General features: G+C 50.4%; 2 gene segments (V, D, J or C); both read left to right on the forward strand.

Moving 5' to 3' along the window:
• Positions 1-1,911: 1,911 nt before the first annotated feature.
• On the forward strand, positions 1,912-7,604 carry LOC129086255 (immunoglobulin lambda variable 8-61-like; the record flags this gene model as incomplete). The annotated part of the segment is given in 2 exon segments: positions 1,912-2,205; positions 7,543-7,604. Coding segments are annotated over 2 exon segments (356 nt in total), but the record flags the coding sequence as incomplete, so codon positions are not given.
• Positions 7,605-7,986: 382 nt separating this feature from the next.
• On the forward strand, positions 7,987-11,123 carry LOC129086256 (immunoglobulin lambda variable 8-61-like). The segment is given in 3 exon segments: positions 7,987-8,069; positions 8,172-8,503; positions 10,923-11,123. Coding segments are annotated over 3 exon segments (579 nt in total).
• Positions 11,124-14,019: the final 2,896 nt, after the last annotated feature.

Raw genomic sequence — 14,019 nt, forward strand, 5'->3', positions numbered from 1 at the left:
GTGACACACCATAAGACAGTGAGATGGTGCAACTGGACACTACGTCATGGACTCACGGATGTTGTAGCCCAGGGTCCATAAAGTGCATCAGCGTGGTCCTTGGGAGGTGACCAGCACAGCCCAGAGGAAAGCTCCCACCAGGGTGAGGCAGCATCACTCGAGCGCCACCAGGGGGCGCTGCGGCCTAGTCCTTCCTGCCTTGGGATGGGCCCCTGGGCCCTGGGTTCTTCTCCCCCACGCATCTGAGCAACCCTCCCTTCAACACTCCCTGCCAATGGCAGCCCAGATCCCGCCCCCGGCAGAGAACTGCTGGGAACCCTCGTGCCCTGAGAATACCTCAGACGATTTTCCAAGGGGGCTCAGGGCTCCTTCCAGTGGTCCGGCATCCTGCTGGCCGCGGTGAGGGCCTCGTTGATTCCTGATGACACTTACAATAAATGCTTCAGTTCCTACACTGTCATATATTTGGTTTATACGTCTTGCTGGTCCAGTCCTCACTTATTTCGGTGACATTAATTTCTCACAACATCTGGGGAAACTGATGTTTGTACTTTGAGATATTTCAATTATTTTTGAATGATTTATTTTTACCTTACGTTTTAGATCCTTCTCATGTCAAGATATAATGTATATAATTATACGTAATTGTCTCTACTGCACCAAATGTACCTTTGGTTACTATACGCACCCAATGCTTGCGTAGGAATCATTCTGTCTGAAGAAAGTTGGGTGTCACAACCACAATGATGAGAATAAAAATCTGTGCCAATTTCATCAATCCAGTTACCGGCAATTTAGAAATGAATATTTCATCATATTTTCATTTCACAGAGTGCTGAAAAGAACTGGGGGCTTTTCTCCACCGCATCCTGGCTGCGTTTTGTCTCCTCTCCCTCCCCTCCGTCCCCTCCCAGTCTCCCCACTTCCCTCCGCTCCTCCTGCCCCACAGGAGAGGGGTCAGGAAACAGGCGGTAAAATGCCCCGGGCGCTCACCCCACTAGGCTAGGTGCCAGGTGACTGTCTTGATCTGATTCTAATTATGAGGCATATTTTTTCTTATTTTGTTGTATCTCTTGTTGGGATAAATCTGATCATTTCAGGGGGTGCTGTGGCCTTTCTCCTCAAAATCTGCAGTGACATGGAAGGTGCTCCGTGTATTTAATGACAATGGAGAGCAAGGGCAGTTGGCCCCCAGGCCTGGCCGCCAGCTCCAGCCTTGGTCCCCCGACTGCTGCACCCGGAGAGTTGACAGGGCTGTGTCCATGGGAGAGTCCTGACCCTTGGCACCGCTGACACCGGCTCTGCGATCCCCTAGTGGTCTCAGTGCCGGAGGGAGGAGGCCCGGTAAGGTCTCCTAGGGAGGCAGGACGGGATTTCACTGGAGAGGTCGGAAACAGTTCGGAAGGACGCGTTTAGGTTCGGGAAATACAAGACCATTGGGGCAGGAGGGCGGGACCTCGCACGGGTCGCCCACCATTCCGATCCCAGCTCCCAGGGGAAGAAATCAGGACTGAGGTCACCTCAGCCCCCTCGCTGTCAGGTGGCTGTGCAGTCAGGGGTCTGTGTGAGGTCACAGCATCTGCCTCATTCCAGACCTCCCCCCAGGGCACACCAGGGTGGCACCCAATCAGGAAGACAGAGGAAGCTGATTTGCATGAAGCACCTTTACATCCTCAAAGGTCTGAGAGGCATGAAAAGGCCCCAAGGTCACCACCCCCAGCCCAGGAGACAGAGGAGGCCGCGTCCTGCAAGGGTCCCCACCATGGCCTGGACGGTGCTTCTGCTCGGGCTCCTCGCTCACAGCTCAGGTCCGACGAGGGGACTCTGCATCCTTGGGGGACACAGAAAAGCAGCACCTCAGGGTGACCTTTTCTATCAAAACAAAACCTGTGTCTTTCCTGTTTATTTCAGGGGTGGATTCCCAGACCGTGGTGACCCAGGAGCCATCACTCTCAGTGCCTTCAGGAGGGACGGTCACACTCACCTGTGGCCTTGGCTCTGGCTCAGTCACTACTAGTAACTACCCCGACTGGTTCCAGCAGACCCCAGGCAAGGCTCCCCGCCTGCTCATCTACAGCACAAACAGCAGGCCCTCTGGGGTCCCTGAGCGCTTCTCCGGGTCCATCTCTGGGAACAAGGCCGCCCTCACCATCTCGGGGGCCCAGCCTGAGGACGAGGCCGACTATTACTGTTCTCTGTATACGGGTAGTGGTACTTACACAGTGATGGGAACCCACGGGGAAGTGCAACCAAAACCTCTTCATGTGCTCAGAAGGGCTCAGCTCTAGTGACCCAAGGAAACAGACAGGGTGGGAATGGTCAACACACCAAGGGGAGGGGCCCCATGGCCTCATCGCCATGTCCGGTGGCTCCATGTCACAGGCCTCCTCCAGTCGCCCCCAGGGTGTGCCCGTCTCTCCCATGTGACACTGGCACAATGGGCTTCCCTTCGTCCCCTCCCTAGAATAGTGATGGGTGAAGGCTCAGCTGCAAACACGTTAACCATCAGGGAGACTCAGAGCCCCCACTGCTCGCTGTGAGACTGTCTGTGTTCCAGGGGCTCTAATAAGATACACGCTCATCTATGGATTTCAGCCTGGGACCCCAGGAATGTTATATTTGGCATGTAATGACAGTGTTACTGGGAGGTTGCAGGTAATGTCGATCCCCTGAGGAGGCCTCCTGAGTCAGGACTGTGTGTCTGTGCGCAAATCCTGAGTTTTAACACGCTCTCTCCTGATGGACTTTAGGAACACTGAACGGTGAAATATACCTCTAGTCTTATTATTATAAAATTATTCCTGAACACTTCTGCTTAAAATTAATCACGTTAACATTCCATTACACAATCTCTCCTCCATCAACTTTCATCAATCCAGGAACATGCAAAACAGATTTCAAGTCTCGGGCCATGGCTGAGAAGTGTGACTTCATTTCTTTTTTACCCTTGTTTTTAAATGAACAAGTGCAACCCTAGGCTGAGAGGATTCCCGTGGCTTCTGTGAATGTTTTGCTCTGAGAGGACATCTGTTTAGAAGTGGCTTCCAGAAACAGGCCGACCGCCCCTGGGCCGACTCCCTGGGGCAGGGACCGGTGAGGGGCTGGGGGCAGCGACCCTACCCCGGCCTCCCTGAGGCGTCCGGCCCTGGGCAGTGAGCAGGGGAAGCAGAGAGTCAAATTTTCCTTTGTCCGCTTTTCTCAACTTTGTTAAAAAATCTTCTTAAAAAACTTTTCCTTCAAGGCCACACAAAATAAATTTAAAAGAAAAAAGCTTTATTTCTAGTGTATTGGAAACATATGTATGTACCTGTGTGCGCTTGTTTTCTGTAATGTGTACTGCAGTATTGGATTCCTGGTTTGGTTTTAGGAGCAGAAAAAGGATCTATTTGGAATTTTATGAAATTTATCTCAAACCTGCAGTTGAGTGAATATTATTTTACCAAAGTTAGACTCCTCGTTTTTAAAGTTAACCCTAGTTTTGTAAGGTTGTAATGTTTGAATTAATGTGGGTGAAAGTCATGGAAAATTTTCTATACTAACTTCTTTTCTGAAAGTACAAAATTATTACAGAATGAAAAGTCTGGTGTCACTCACCCAGGAACCAGCACAAGCCCTCTTCGCTCCTCGGAGGGGCCAGCCCGCGGCCCATCCCTCCCCCGTGCTGTGCGAGGCGCCAGAGACGAGGGTCAGCCTTTCCCACACAAGCCTTGGCCGCGGGCTCGGCATTCAGTGTCATCCACTCTGAAGAGGAAAATACAAGAAAATGTGGATCACATTTACCAGCTACTTATTTAGGTATACATAATCTCTGCAGAACCAGAATAGCAGTCTCATTCATTGAATGGCTGAAATAAACCACCAAGATTGTATTCCAGGAGAATTTCAGGTCTCAGTCCATATGAAGAGTCCCATTGTTCCCAGAATCCCTTTGAAGTAAAAACTCCTGGATGGGCTGACAGTGTGACTCCACCTGGAAGGGAATCTGCCACTCTGACTCCTGTGCCCACCCACTACACACAAAGACTTCCGGCTCCTCCCTTGACTTTATCTGTCTCTTCCTCTGCTTTAAGATTAAAGACACAGTCCTTTCCCAGCAAGTAGTCTCACAGGTTAGGAGATACAGCAGATAGTCCAGGGCGTTGGGGAGGGGGAGGGCACAAAGGAAACTCAAGTGGCCTTTTCCCTGCCCAGGGCGCACCTTGCGTGTGACTTCCCTTAATGAACTCCTAATCAAATCATGGAGTCGACACTGTCCTTCTCTGGTCTCTTGGGCCAAGGAAACTTTACCTGCCGCTGGTCCTAATACAATCAAAGAAAAATTAGCGTTAAATTTGTTAAAAGAAGGAGGCGGACTTCCTGCACACTCAAACTGGAGGAGCTCAGGAGTTTGGAGTCCTCAGGTCCTCATGACCTCCCTGCAGACAGAGCACGTAATACAGAGACATCGAGATTTGAAATAGCTAAGACACAGACAGAATGATAGATAGATAGATAGAGAGATAGATAGATAGATAGATAGAGGCTCCTAGAAAGCCGTTTCTCCTGAGACAAAGAACCTGGGAATCAGATGTCTAAGCAGAGAAAATCTTACCCACCTCCGGGCCTCCTTACCCACATCCACATCCTCTGCCTCCCCTGCTGCCTCCTTCCCAGGCCAGGTTTCCCAGGTGGTGGCATCTCTGCCGTGCAAATGGCCTGAGGAGGCCACACTGTCTGCAGGTCCCAAGACACCATGCTCACGTTCCCCCGTTAGGTTTGTAGAAATCTGCTGGGTGTATCCTGCTCCTAACTCACTACTTACTTGCCTCCCTGTTGTACCAGAGCAGTCTGTCTGCAGGATGGAGCAGAGCAGCCTGGGGCACAGAGAAGGAGGAGACATGCGTGGTGCCCACATCCCTCAGGGATCCTCGGAACAGAGTGTCACAGGGGTGCGGAGCACAGCACAGGGAATATGGACAGTAGTGCAGCCACAGCTACGTATGGGGCCCCAGGGGAACTGGAAATATCACAAGAAACAGATAGGAAAGGATATGATGGTCCGACCACTACGCCGTGCACCTGAAATCATACAAAATAAAATTGAAAGTTACTTGATGAGGGCTAGTGAAGGATGGAGAATACTAAACGAGGGTCTCTAAATCCCCTAATGGAGAAAGAACCTCTAAACAGTGGGGGGGGGGGGATTCTAAATAATGTTCTTTTTATCTCAATTCTTGTACGGAAAAGAAATACAAAAAGAGACAATAATGATCTTAAATAGCGCAAGAGTTAAAAAAAAAAAAAGTATTGTCAGCATTACAGTCAAGGTTCAACGAGAAATTACACAAGAGCCCAAGACGTTTGTCCCCTGACAGGGTTGTGTCCTCAGGGCAAAGGCCGGAACAAAAAGCCAAGGCCTGTCCCTGGGGAGGGGAACCTAACAGGAAACCCTCGTGACAAGAAGAGTAGCAAAGACAGCGACCAAATATATCAACATGTAAGGGCCACCCGAATGGACTTATGACAAGCTATGAGCTAACGGGGCTCTCTGAGGATCTTTAAGAAGTCATAATTGACTCAGAATGGTCATGTACCAGGAATAAACCCTAGGGCCAGGCAGAAGGCAGCTCAACTCTCAAGTTATCCTACAGCATCTGGGAACACAGCATTCCATGTAGCTGCCTGGACATCATTAATAATGGAAAAAGTTAATGGCTCGACCCAGAGTTACAGAGACTGCCTGCTCCTTCTCCTGTCCTGGTAGTGACATGAGAAAGACCCAAAGGCAAAAACCAGAGCCCTTCCTAGAGTTGGGGGTGTGAGGTGAGCTGGAACATGTGCCTTCCCTGACCAGCAGGGGGCGATGGTGGACTGGGCCTGAGACTCAGGGCTCTGGGAAAGGCAGGCTGGGCAAAAAACTCCCCTGGTCCTTGCACAATGGGGCAGACAGTGTCTCCACTGAAGTGTGAGGGTCCTGTGCTGGCCCCCAGGAGCACTCAGCTGTGACTCTCACACAAGTCTCATGCCTCACTCTCCTCCCCTCACCTAATCATTCCCCGTGCCTGATTCAAGAGAAAGGAAAACGAATAATTTCACAACACAAATAAAGTTGCGTGATAAATATGTGCCCTACACTTCTCCCTGGGCGTAGGGTAGGAGATGCCTAGGCAGGGAGAGTCTCGACGTCAACAATGAGGCCTCGGCCAGCAGACTCTGGGGCTTCTCCGCCATGGGCTGGGTTCTCCTGTCACATCCTCACTCATCGCACAAGTGTTTGCTCCGGTCACATCCATGTCTTAAAGGGAACAATTGTCCTTGACACACAGGGAGGATTTGGGCTGAGGCTGGCAGCCTCTGAATGACGACGGACCTGGCATTCTGCGGGGAGCAGATGTGAGGAGGCCGCCGCCAGCCCGCGGCCCTGTGTGTTCTCTCTGACAAAGCTCCCCCGGGGCCCACCCGGCTCCCAAACGCCCGCCTCCAGACATGCGTGGTACTCAGGACCCACCGGGGCGCTGCGCTGTGGCCCTCATGTGTGGGAGCGGCTCCTGGGCCCTGGGCGCGTCTCCCATACCCAGCCTATCAGTCCCTCCACCCCACACGGGCTCCCAGTCCCCACCCAGATCTGCTCCACGGGAAACATTTCTATGACCCGTGGGCCCGGAGAAGCTGAGGCAGGCTGTATGGGTGGCCACCTCAGGGGTCCCCGCTGCTAATATGGCTCCCCACGTGTCCCTGAGGGAGTACACGCCGCCGGCGCAGTGGTCCCTCATCTGCCATCAGGCCAGCGGCTGGTCCACTCCTCTGTCAGTTCTCATTTCTTTCAACCTTTTATACTGACTTATGGAAACACACTTTCAGCTTTCTCGTTCTTTCTTCTTCTTGAGTGTTAATATTCCTCATCTCAAATTTGAGAGATATTCAGTATCTACATTTCTGTACACTCTGTTACATGTTTGTATGATAGAAAAATGTTTACTATGAATCTTTCTGTGACATGAAATCTCAAACACGTATGAGAAGAAAAAATTAATCACATGAGTTATAAAACATAGATGATTTGCTAGTGCTTCCAAAATAAATACCAAACACCACAGTTTTATTTCCCACTCTGAGGAACACCCTGTGTGTGTGTTTACCTTCCCCGATTCCGGGAGCCATTTCATGTCCCTGCTCATCCCCTTACACCCCAACCCTGGCCCCCCTTCCCATTCCTTAGCCCCACGGCAGGATGAGGAGGGAAGGGGAGACTTAAAATCTTCTTTCATGTTCACACCAATGGAGTCACATGCAGTGTTGTTCTCATTTCTGATACCGCGATACATGTTCCCACCTTCTTCTCAGACATTAATAGATATCTCATAAACTCATGGGGACACTTTATACCATAGATAGTGACTGAGAGCAAAGCAGAGCTGCCATCCCTGCCTGACAGGCCGACGTCCCTCTGAGCACCCCCAGCACAGACCCCCCAACACTGCTCTTGGTGGGGGGCGGGTCCAGGCCCGAGTCAGGGCGGCCCCAGTCCCTGCAACACCTCAGACACAGTCTGTGACATCCCAGGTGACTCGCTGCTGAGGGAGGAGCGACTGCTAAGATCCTGTGAGGAAGACAAGGAAGGGTGATTCTGAGGAAGGAAGAAACGTTCCCAGGGATGGGGTTGGATGTGGGATGACGTAGAACAGGTCGCGGGGGCCAGGGGTTGGAGAACACAGCGTTTCATCTTTGAACCCTCGGACTCTCCAGAGAGAAATCTAGGATTAAGGTCACCAGGGACGTGGGGGAAAGGATTTGTGACACACGTCCATCCTCCTCACTCGACATCTCAGTCACTGTGCAGCCTGGCCAATGTGAGATGCCAGCATCTGTCACTTTGAAGATCTCCCCCAGGGCACATCAGGGGGACACAGGGCAGCAAGAGAGGAAGCTGATTTGCATGAAGCAGCTCCTCCTTCTCTCGGGCCTGGGAAGCATGAAAAGGCCCCAAGGTCACCACCCCCAGCCCAGGAGACAGAGGAGGCCGCGTCCTGGGAGCGTCCCCACCATGGCCTGGACGGTGCTTCTGCTCGGGCTCCTCGCCCACAGCTCAGGTCAGACGAGGGGACTCTGCATCCTTGGGGGACACAGAAAACAAGCATCTCAGTGTGACCTGTCGCTCATAACAAAACCTGTGTCTTTCCTGTTTATTTCAGGTGTGGATTCCCAGACCGTGGTGACCCAGGAGCCGTCACTCTCAGTGTCTTCAGGAGGGACGGTCACACTCACCTGTGGCCTTAGCTCTGGCTCAGTCACTAGTAGTTACTACCCCAGCTGGTTCCAGCAGACCCCAGGCAAGGCTCCCCGCACGCTCATCTACAGCACAAACAGCAGGCCCTCTGGGGTCCCTGAGCGCTTCTCGGGGTCCATCTCTGGGAACAAGGCCGCCCTCACCATCTCGGGGGCCCAGCCTGAGGACGAGGCCGACTATTACTGTGCTCTGTATACGGGTAGTTATACTTACACAGTGATGGGAACCCACGGGGAAGTGCAACCAAAACCTCTTCATGTGCTCAGAAGGGCTCAGCTCTAGTGACCCAAGGAAACAGACAGGGTGGGAATGGTCAACACACCAAGGGGAGGGGCCCCATGGCCTCATCGCCATGTCCGGTGGCTCCATGTCACAGGCCTCCTCCAGTCGCCCCCAGGGTGTGCCCATCTCTCCCATGTGACGCTGGCACATGGGCTTCCCCTCATCCCCTCTCCCTAGAATAGTGACGGATGAAGGCTCAGCTGCAAACACATTACCCATCAGGGAGACTCAGAGCCCCCACTGCCCGCTGTGAGACTGTCTGTGTTCCAGGGGCTCTAACAAGATACACGCTCATCTATGGATTTCAGCCTGGGACCCCAGGAATGTTATATTTGGCATGTAATGGCAGTGTTACTGGGAGGTTGCAGGTAAAGCCGTTCCCCTGAGGAGGCCTCCTGAGTCAGGACTGTGTTTGTGCACAAAACCTGAGTTTTAACACTCTCTCTCCTGAAGGACTTTAGGAACAGTAAAGGGTGAAATACACCTCTACGTCTATTATTATAAAATTATTCCTGAACACTTCTGCTTAAAATGTAATCAGGTTAACATTCCAGGGTGCAATTTCTCTTATATCAACACTCATAAGTCGAGAAACATTAGAATCAGCTTAAAACCTCAGGCCATCGCTGAAAACTAATGATTTCTTTTTTCCCTTGTTTTTAAATTGAAAACTGCAACCCCAGGTTGAGCGGATTCCCATGGCTTCTGTGAATGTTTGTGCTCTGAGAAGACAGCTGTTTAGCTGTGGCTCCAGGAACACGCCGACCGCCCCCGGGCCGACACCCGGGGGCAGGGGCCTGCGAGGGGCTGGGGCCAGTTTCCCTCCCCGGCCTCCCTGAGGCGTCTGGCCCTGGGCTGAGAGCTGGGGAAGCAGAGAGTGAAACTGTCCTTTTCTTACACTTTTCTCATCTTTGGTAAAAAATCTTCTTACACAACCTTTCCTTCTAGCCCCACACACAATACATTTAAAAGAAAAAAGCATTGTGTCTAGTATGTGAGAAATATATATGTTTGTGTGTGCTTGTTTTCTATAATGTTTATTGCATTGTAGGATTTGTGGTTGCTTTTATGAAGAGAAAAAGGATATATTGTGAATTTGATGAAATTTATCTCAAACCTGCAGTTGAATGAATTTTATTTACCAAAGTTAGCTTCTGTGTTTTTACAATTGAGCCTAGTTTGCAAGGTTGATATGTTTGAATTAATGTGAGTGAAAGTCATGGGAAAGCTTTCTATACTAAGTTCTTTTCTGAAAGTATGAAATTATTCTAAATTTAAAAGTTTGGTGTCACTCACACAGCAATGAACACACTCGCTCTCCTTCCTGGGAGGGGGAGCCCCCGCCGACCCCCCTGCGCTGCGAGGCACCGGAGCAGCCGGTCGCCTTTCACACGCAGCCCCCGTCACGCGCTCTCTTTCAGGTTCATGCACACGGATGAAAAAAATACATAAAAATATGAATCACGTTCACCAGCCTCCTATTTATGTAGAAATAATCTCTGCAGAACCAGATAAGCACACTCTCTCATTATGCCAATAGCTGAAATAAACCACATGATTCTATTCCACAAGAATGTCAGGTCTGAGTCCATATGAAGAGTCCCATTATTCCCAGAATCCCTTTCAAGTAAAAACTCCTGGGTCAGCCGACAATGTGACTCCACCTAAAAGGGAATCCGCCATTCTGAGCCCTGTCCCCACCCAGTCTGCACAAAGACTGCTGCTCCGTTTAGTTTCTGTGTCTCTGCCCAGCTCTGGTGACAGAGCCTCGGGGCAACTGGGGGCCCCCTACCCTTAGATTAAGACACATTCCTGTCCCAGCAAAGAGGCTCGTTGGTTAGGAGATGCAGCAGATAGTCCGGAGGGTTGGGGAGGGGGAACCCACCTTGTGACTGATTTCCCTTAGGAACCCTAATGTGATGATGGAGTCGTGAGTGTCCTTCTCTGGTCTCTTGGACCAAGAAAGCTTTACCTACCACTGGTCCTAATTCCATCAAAGCATAATGAGCATTAAATTTGTTAAAAGAAGGAGGTGGACTTCCTACACACTCAAACTGGAGGCGCGCAGGAGTGTGGAGTCCTCCGGTCCTCATTACCTCCCCGCAGACAGAGCCGGTAACGCAGAGGCCTCAGGGTTTGAAACAACTAAAGATAGATAGATAGATAGATAGATAGATAGATAGATAGATAGATAGATAGATAGATAGATAGAAGCTCCTAGAAAACACTTTCTCTAGACCAAGAACCTGGGCATTAGATGTCTAACCAGAGAAAATCTTTTGGACTAGACCCGCCCCCCGTCCTCCCTGCGCTGCACCCCCATCAAGTCCTTTCTGCTATAAGGAGCAGGACACTGGTCTCCCTTCTCCCCCAGGACAAGCTGGCAGGGCCCCACTGCCCACCTGGGGCAGCGCCAGTGATTCAGGGAAAAGCTGACTCCGTCCGGGAGTCTCCAGGAGTCTTAGCCGGGTCGGGCCGGGGAGGCTGGTCAGCGCTCCAGTCCTCCCGTCCGGGACGCTGGCTGCCCAGTGGGGACCTGCACTGCAACCTCGCCTTCAGCAATGAGACCGATTGACGGGGTCCACGGAGAGCTAGTCTGCGATCCTGTGTCCTAGGTGGTAACTGTGGGATCCAGGGAGGAGCTAAGCCTGGAACCCCTGAGGCACTGAGGGCTCTGGGTAAAGGGTGGGAGGCAGGGGAGTTGGCCATGCAGGTGCCCTCATGCCCTTTGCTTTCAGTGATGCCGTTGAAACCCAGAGGGGAGCTGGGCACCCAGCCCCCTGAGCACAGCAACTCCCCTCAGCCCTGTGCTTCCCTCCCTGGCTCAGCGGGGCCCAGCAGTGGCCTCGTCTCACTCCCTAACTTGATGGGAACCAGCTGGTGACAATCACTGCCCCCCTGTCCCCAGGAAGGAGTCAGAATCACCAGGCAAGGGAACCAGAGCTCCGCCCTCGATGGAGCCCGTGGGAGCCAAACATACACCCCTGACCTCCGGCTGCAGCCCAGCAGGAAGGGGCCTGGTTAAGACAGGGAAAATGGGACACAGGGGCTCCTAATGTGGTCCCCAAATGTCCAGGGTCCAGTAAAAAGTAACACTTGTATATCGGAACCAGGGAAAAGAAAACTTGAAGAAACCAAGAAATTAACTGAAACCAAAGCAGAGAAGACTGAGATCATTAAATTCTCGGAAGGATGTTTAAGGCACAGTCATAAAATCCATGTAACAAGCAACTACAGACATTTCTCGGAGAAATGAAAAAAGGAGAGAAACTCAAACACAAATAGATGTGATAAAAGACACCGAATGAAAAAGACACCGAATGGAAGTGAAGAGCAAATAAATACCACAGATGAAATTTTAGAAACCTATGGTTAGTTCAAGAATACAAAAGGTCTATTGATTCTTTTCTTTGTTCATATGTGTTTATAGATTGATTGGTTGATTGTTAAAATGAAAGCAGGGCTACCATTCCTACTGCAGACACCTACCAGCCCAAACAGTCTGTGGAGGACGTCACCAGGGGGCGCTGTGCCTCTTCTCACTGCTGCAAGGACTGACACTCACCCACAGGGTTCTAATTCAATGGGCACCTTGTCCCGCTTCATGGCCTGAGTTAGCGGTGACAGCAGGTGCTTCCTCTCAAGGCACAGGCTCAGAGCTCCCAACCAACCCAGCCTCCTCCTGAGAGGAGAACTATAACCTGGGCCCAGGATCCAGAATTCGATGGTCCTGTGGGCTCACTCCAGAAAATAGCCTTTGGAGGGGTCCCTCTGCCTTTATTCTCCATTCCTGACATGCGTCTGTTTTTACATCAGGGTCCGTCTCTCAGGCTGTGATGACTCGGGAGCCCTCACTGACTGTTTTCCCTGGAGGGACAGTCACTCTCCCCTGTGGCTCCAGCCCAGGAGCCGAACCAGCAATAACTATCGACACTGATTCCAGCAGAGGCCTGACCAAGAACCCAGGACACCGACTTATACCACAGACAATACACTCTCCTGGACCCCAGCCCGGTTCTCAGGCTCCATCCACGGGGACAAAGCTGCCCTGACCCTTCGGGGGCCCAGCCCAAGGACCAGTCCGTGCGCTACTGCTGGCTGGGGGACAGCGGGGCACGGCCCAAGGAGACACCCGGACGGGGACCAGACAGAACCCGGGCTGCACCGAGTGGGCCAACTCACACGCCCCCTGTGATGTTGGTGTTAAGTAACCGGGCTCATAGGGAGAGTAAGGGAGGCGTCCGAATGGATTCCAATGCTGTTTGAACCCTAAAGTGGAAGGGATCTATGAGCAGCCAGGTGGTCCACATAAAGCACAATGCACTCCCTTTATTTTACACCAGAAGAATAAAGTCAATCAAGCACAAAGCTGGTTTTCTGGAAAGATCAGTAAACTCCTGGCCAGGCTGACCCAGATTAATGGAGAGAAGGCAGAATGATCAACAGCAGAAATTGCAGAGGGGACATCAGCGCCGATCCCTCAGATATTTAAAGGGAAATAAGGAGGTACTACGTACAATCCAATGGCCATAAATGGGACAACTGAGGTGTAATGTATTAAATCCTCAAAAGTGCAAACTAGAAGAACAAACGCTAAACTGGCTGGAACTTTGATTGAGATCTCGCTGAATACACAGAGGAAGCTGGTCGTCATGGATACCTTAGCAACGCTGCGTCTTTCAGCCCATTACACTCACCTGTCTCCCCTTGCTACCTCTTTGATTTCTTTGATCAGTACTTGTAGATTTCAGCATATGATTCTTGCACATATTTTTGTTAGATTTATGTCTAAGGCCTTCATTTTGGTTGTATTAACAAAGATATTTATTTCTTTACATTTTCTATTACCGACACCAAATTGTTTATTGTCATATGGGTTTTGTAGTTATCAACAACGTAACAGCAAGATTTTATATATATACTTTGTATGATGTAATCGCATGAATCTCATATAAATTCTAAGAATTCTTGCTCCAGATCTGAAGGATTTTTGGGGGAAGCATGTCCCCTTCTAATGCTGATAGGTACTTTTTATTTCTTTCCTGTGCCTTATATCACTAGCCACACTCCCAATGTTGAGTAGGACAGTTGAGAAGGCACATCCTTTCAACTCATTCTCCACCTCAGGGGAAAACACTCAGCGTCTCACCTTAATGCAAGATGCCACCTGTAAGATTAAACGATATCCTTTATTTTATTGAGGAAGTTCCCTTTATTTCTGTGAACTGTGACATTTTTATCATAAATGGATGTTGAATTTTCTAAATTTTTTAATCTAGTGAGATGACCATATGTTTACAAAATGATCTATTAGTCTCATGAATTAGCTGATTTGTTTTTGAATAGTAAATATTATACTGCTCAATAAATGCCAGTTTCTTCGGATGTGTTCAGTTTCATATTATTTCTGTATTTCACTTGGGAATGTTTTGCTTAGAATTTTAGTGTGTATGTTCCTGAAAGGCATTGGT

Source organism: Pteronotus mesoamericanus, unplaced genomic scaffold, assembly GCF_021234165.1.
Source record: "Pteronotus mesoamericanus isolate MK-2021 breed Mesoamerican mustached bat unplaced genomic scaffold, CSHL_Meso_final scaffold_371, whole genome shotgun sequence".
In the NCBI taxonomy this organism is placed as follows: Eukaryota; Metazoa; Chordata; class Mammalia; order Chiroptera; family Mormoopidae; genus Pteronotus; species Pteronotus mesoamericanus.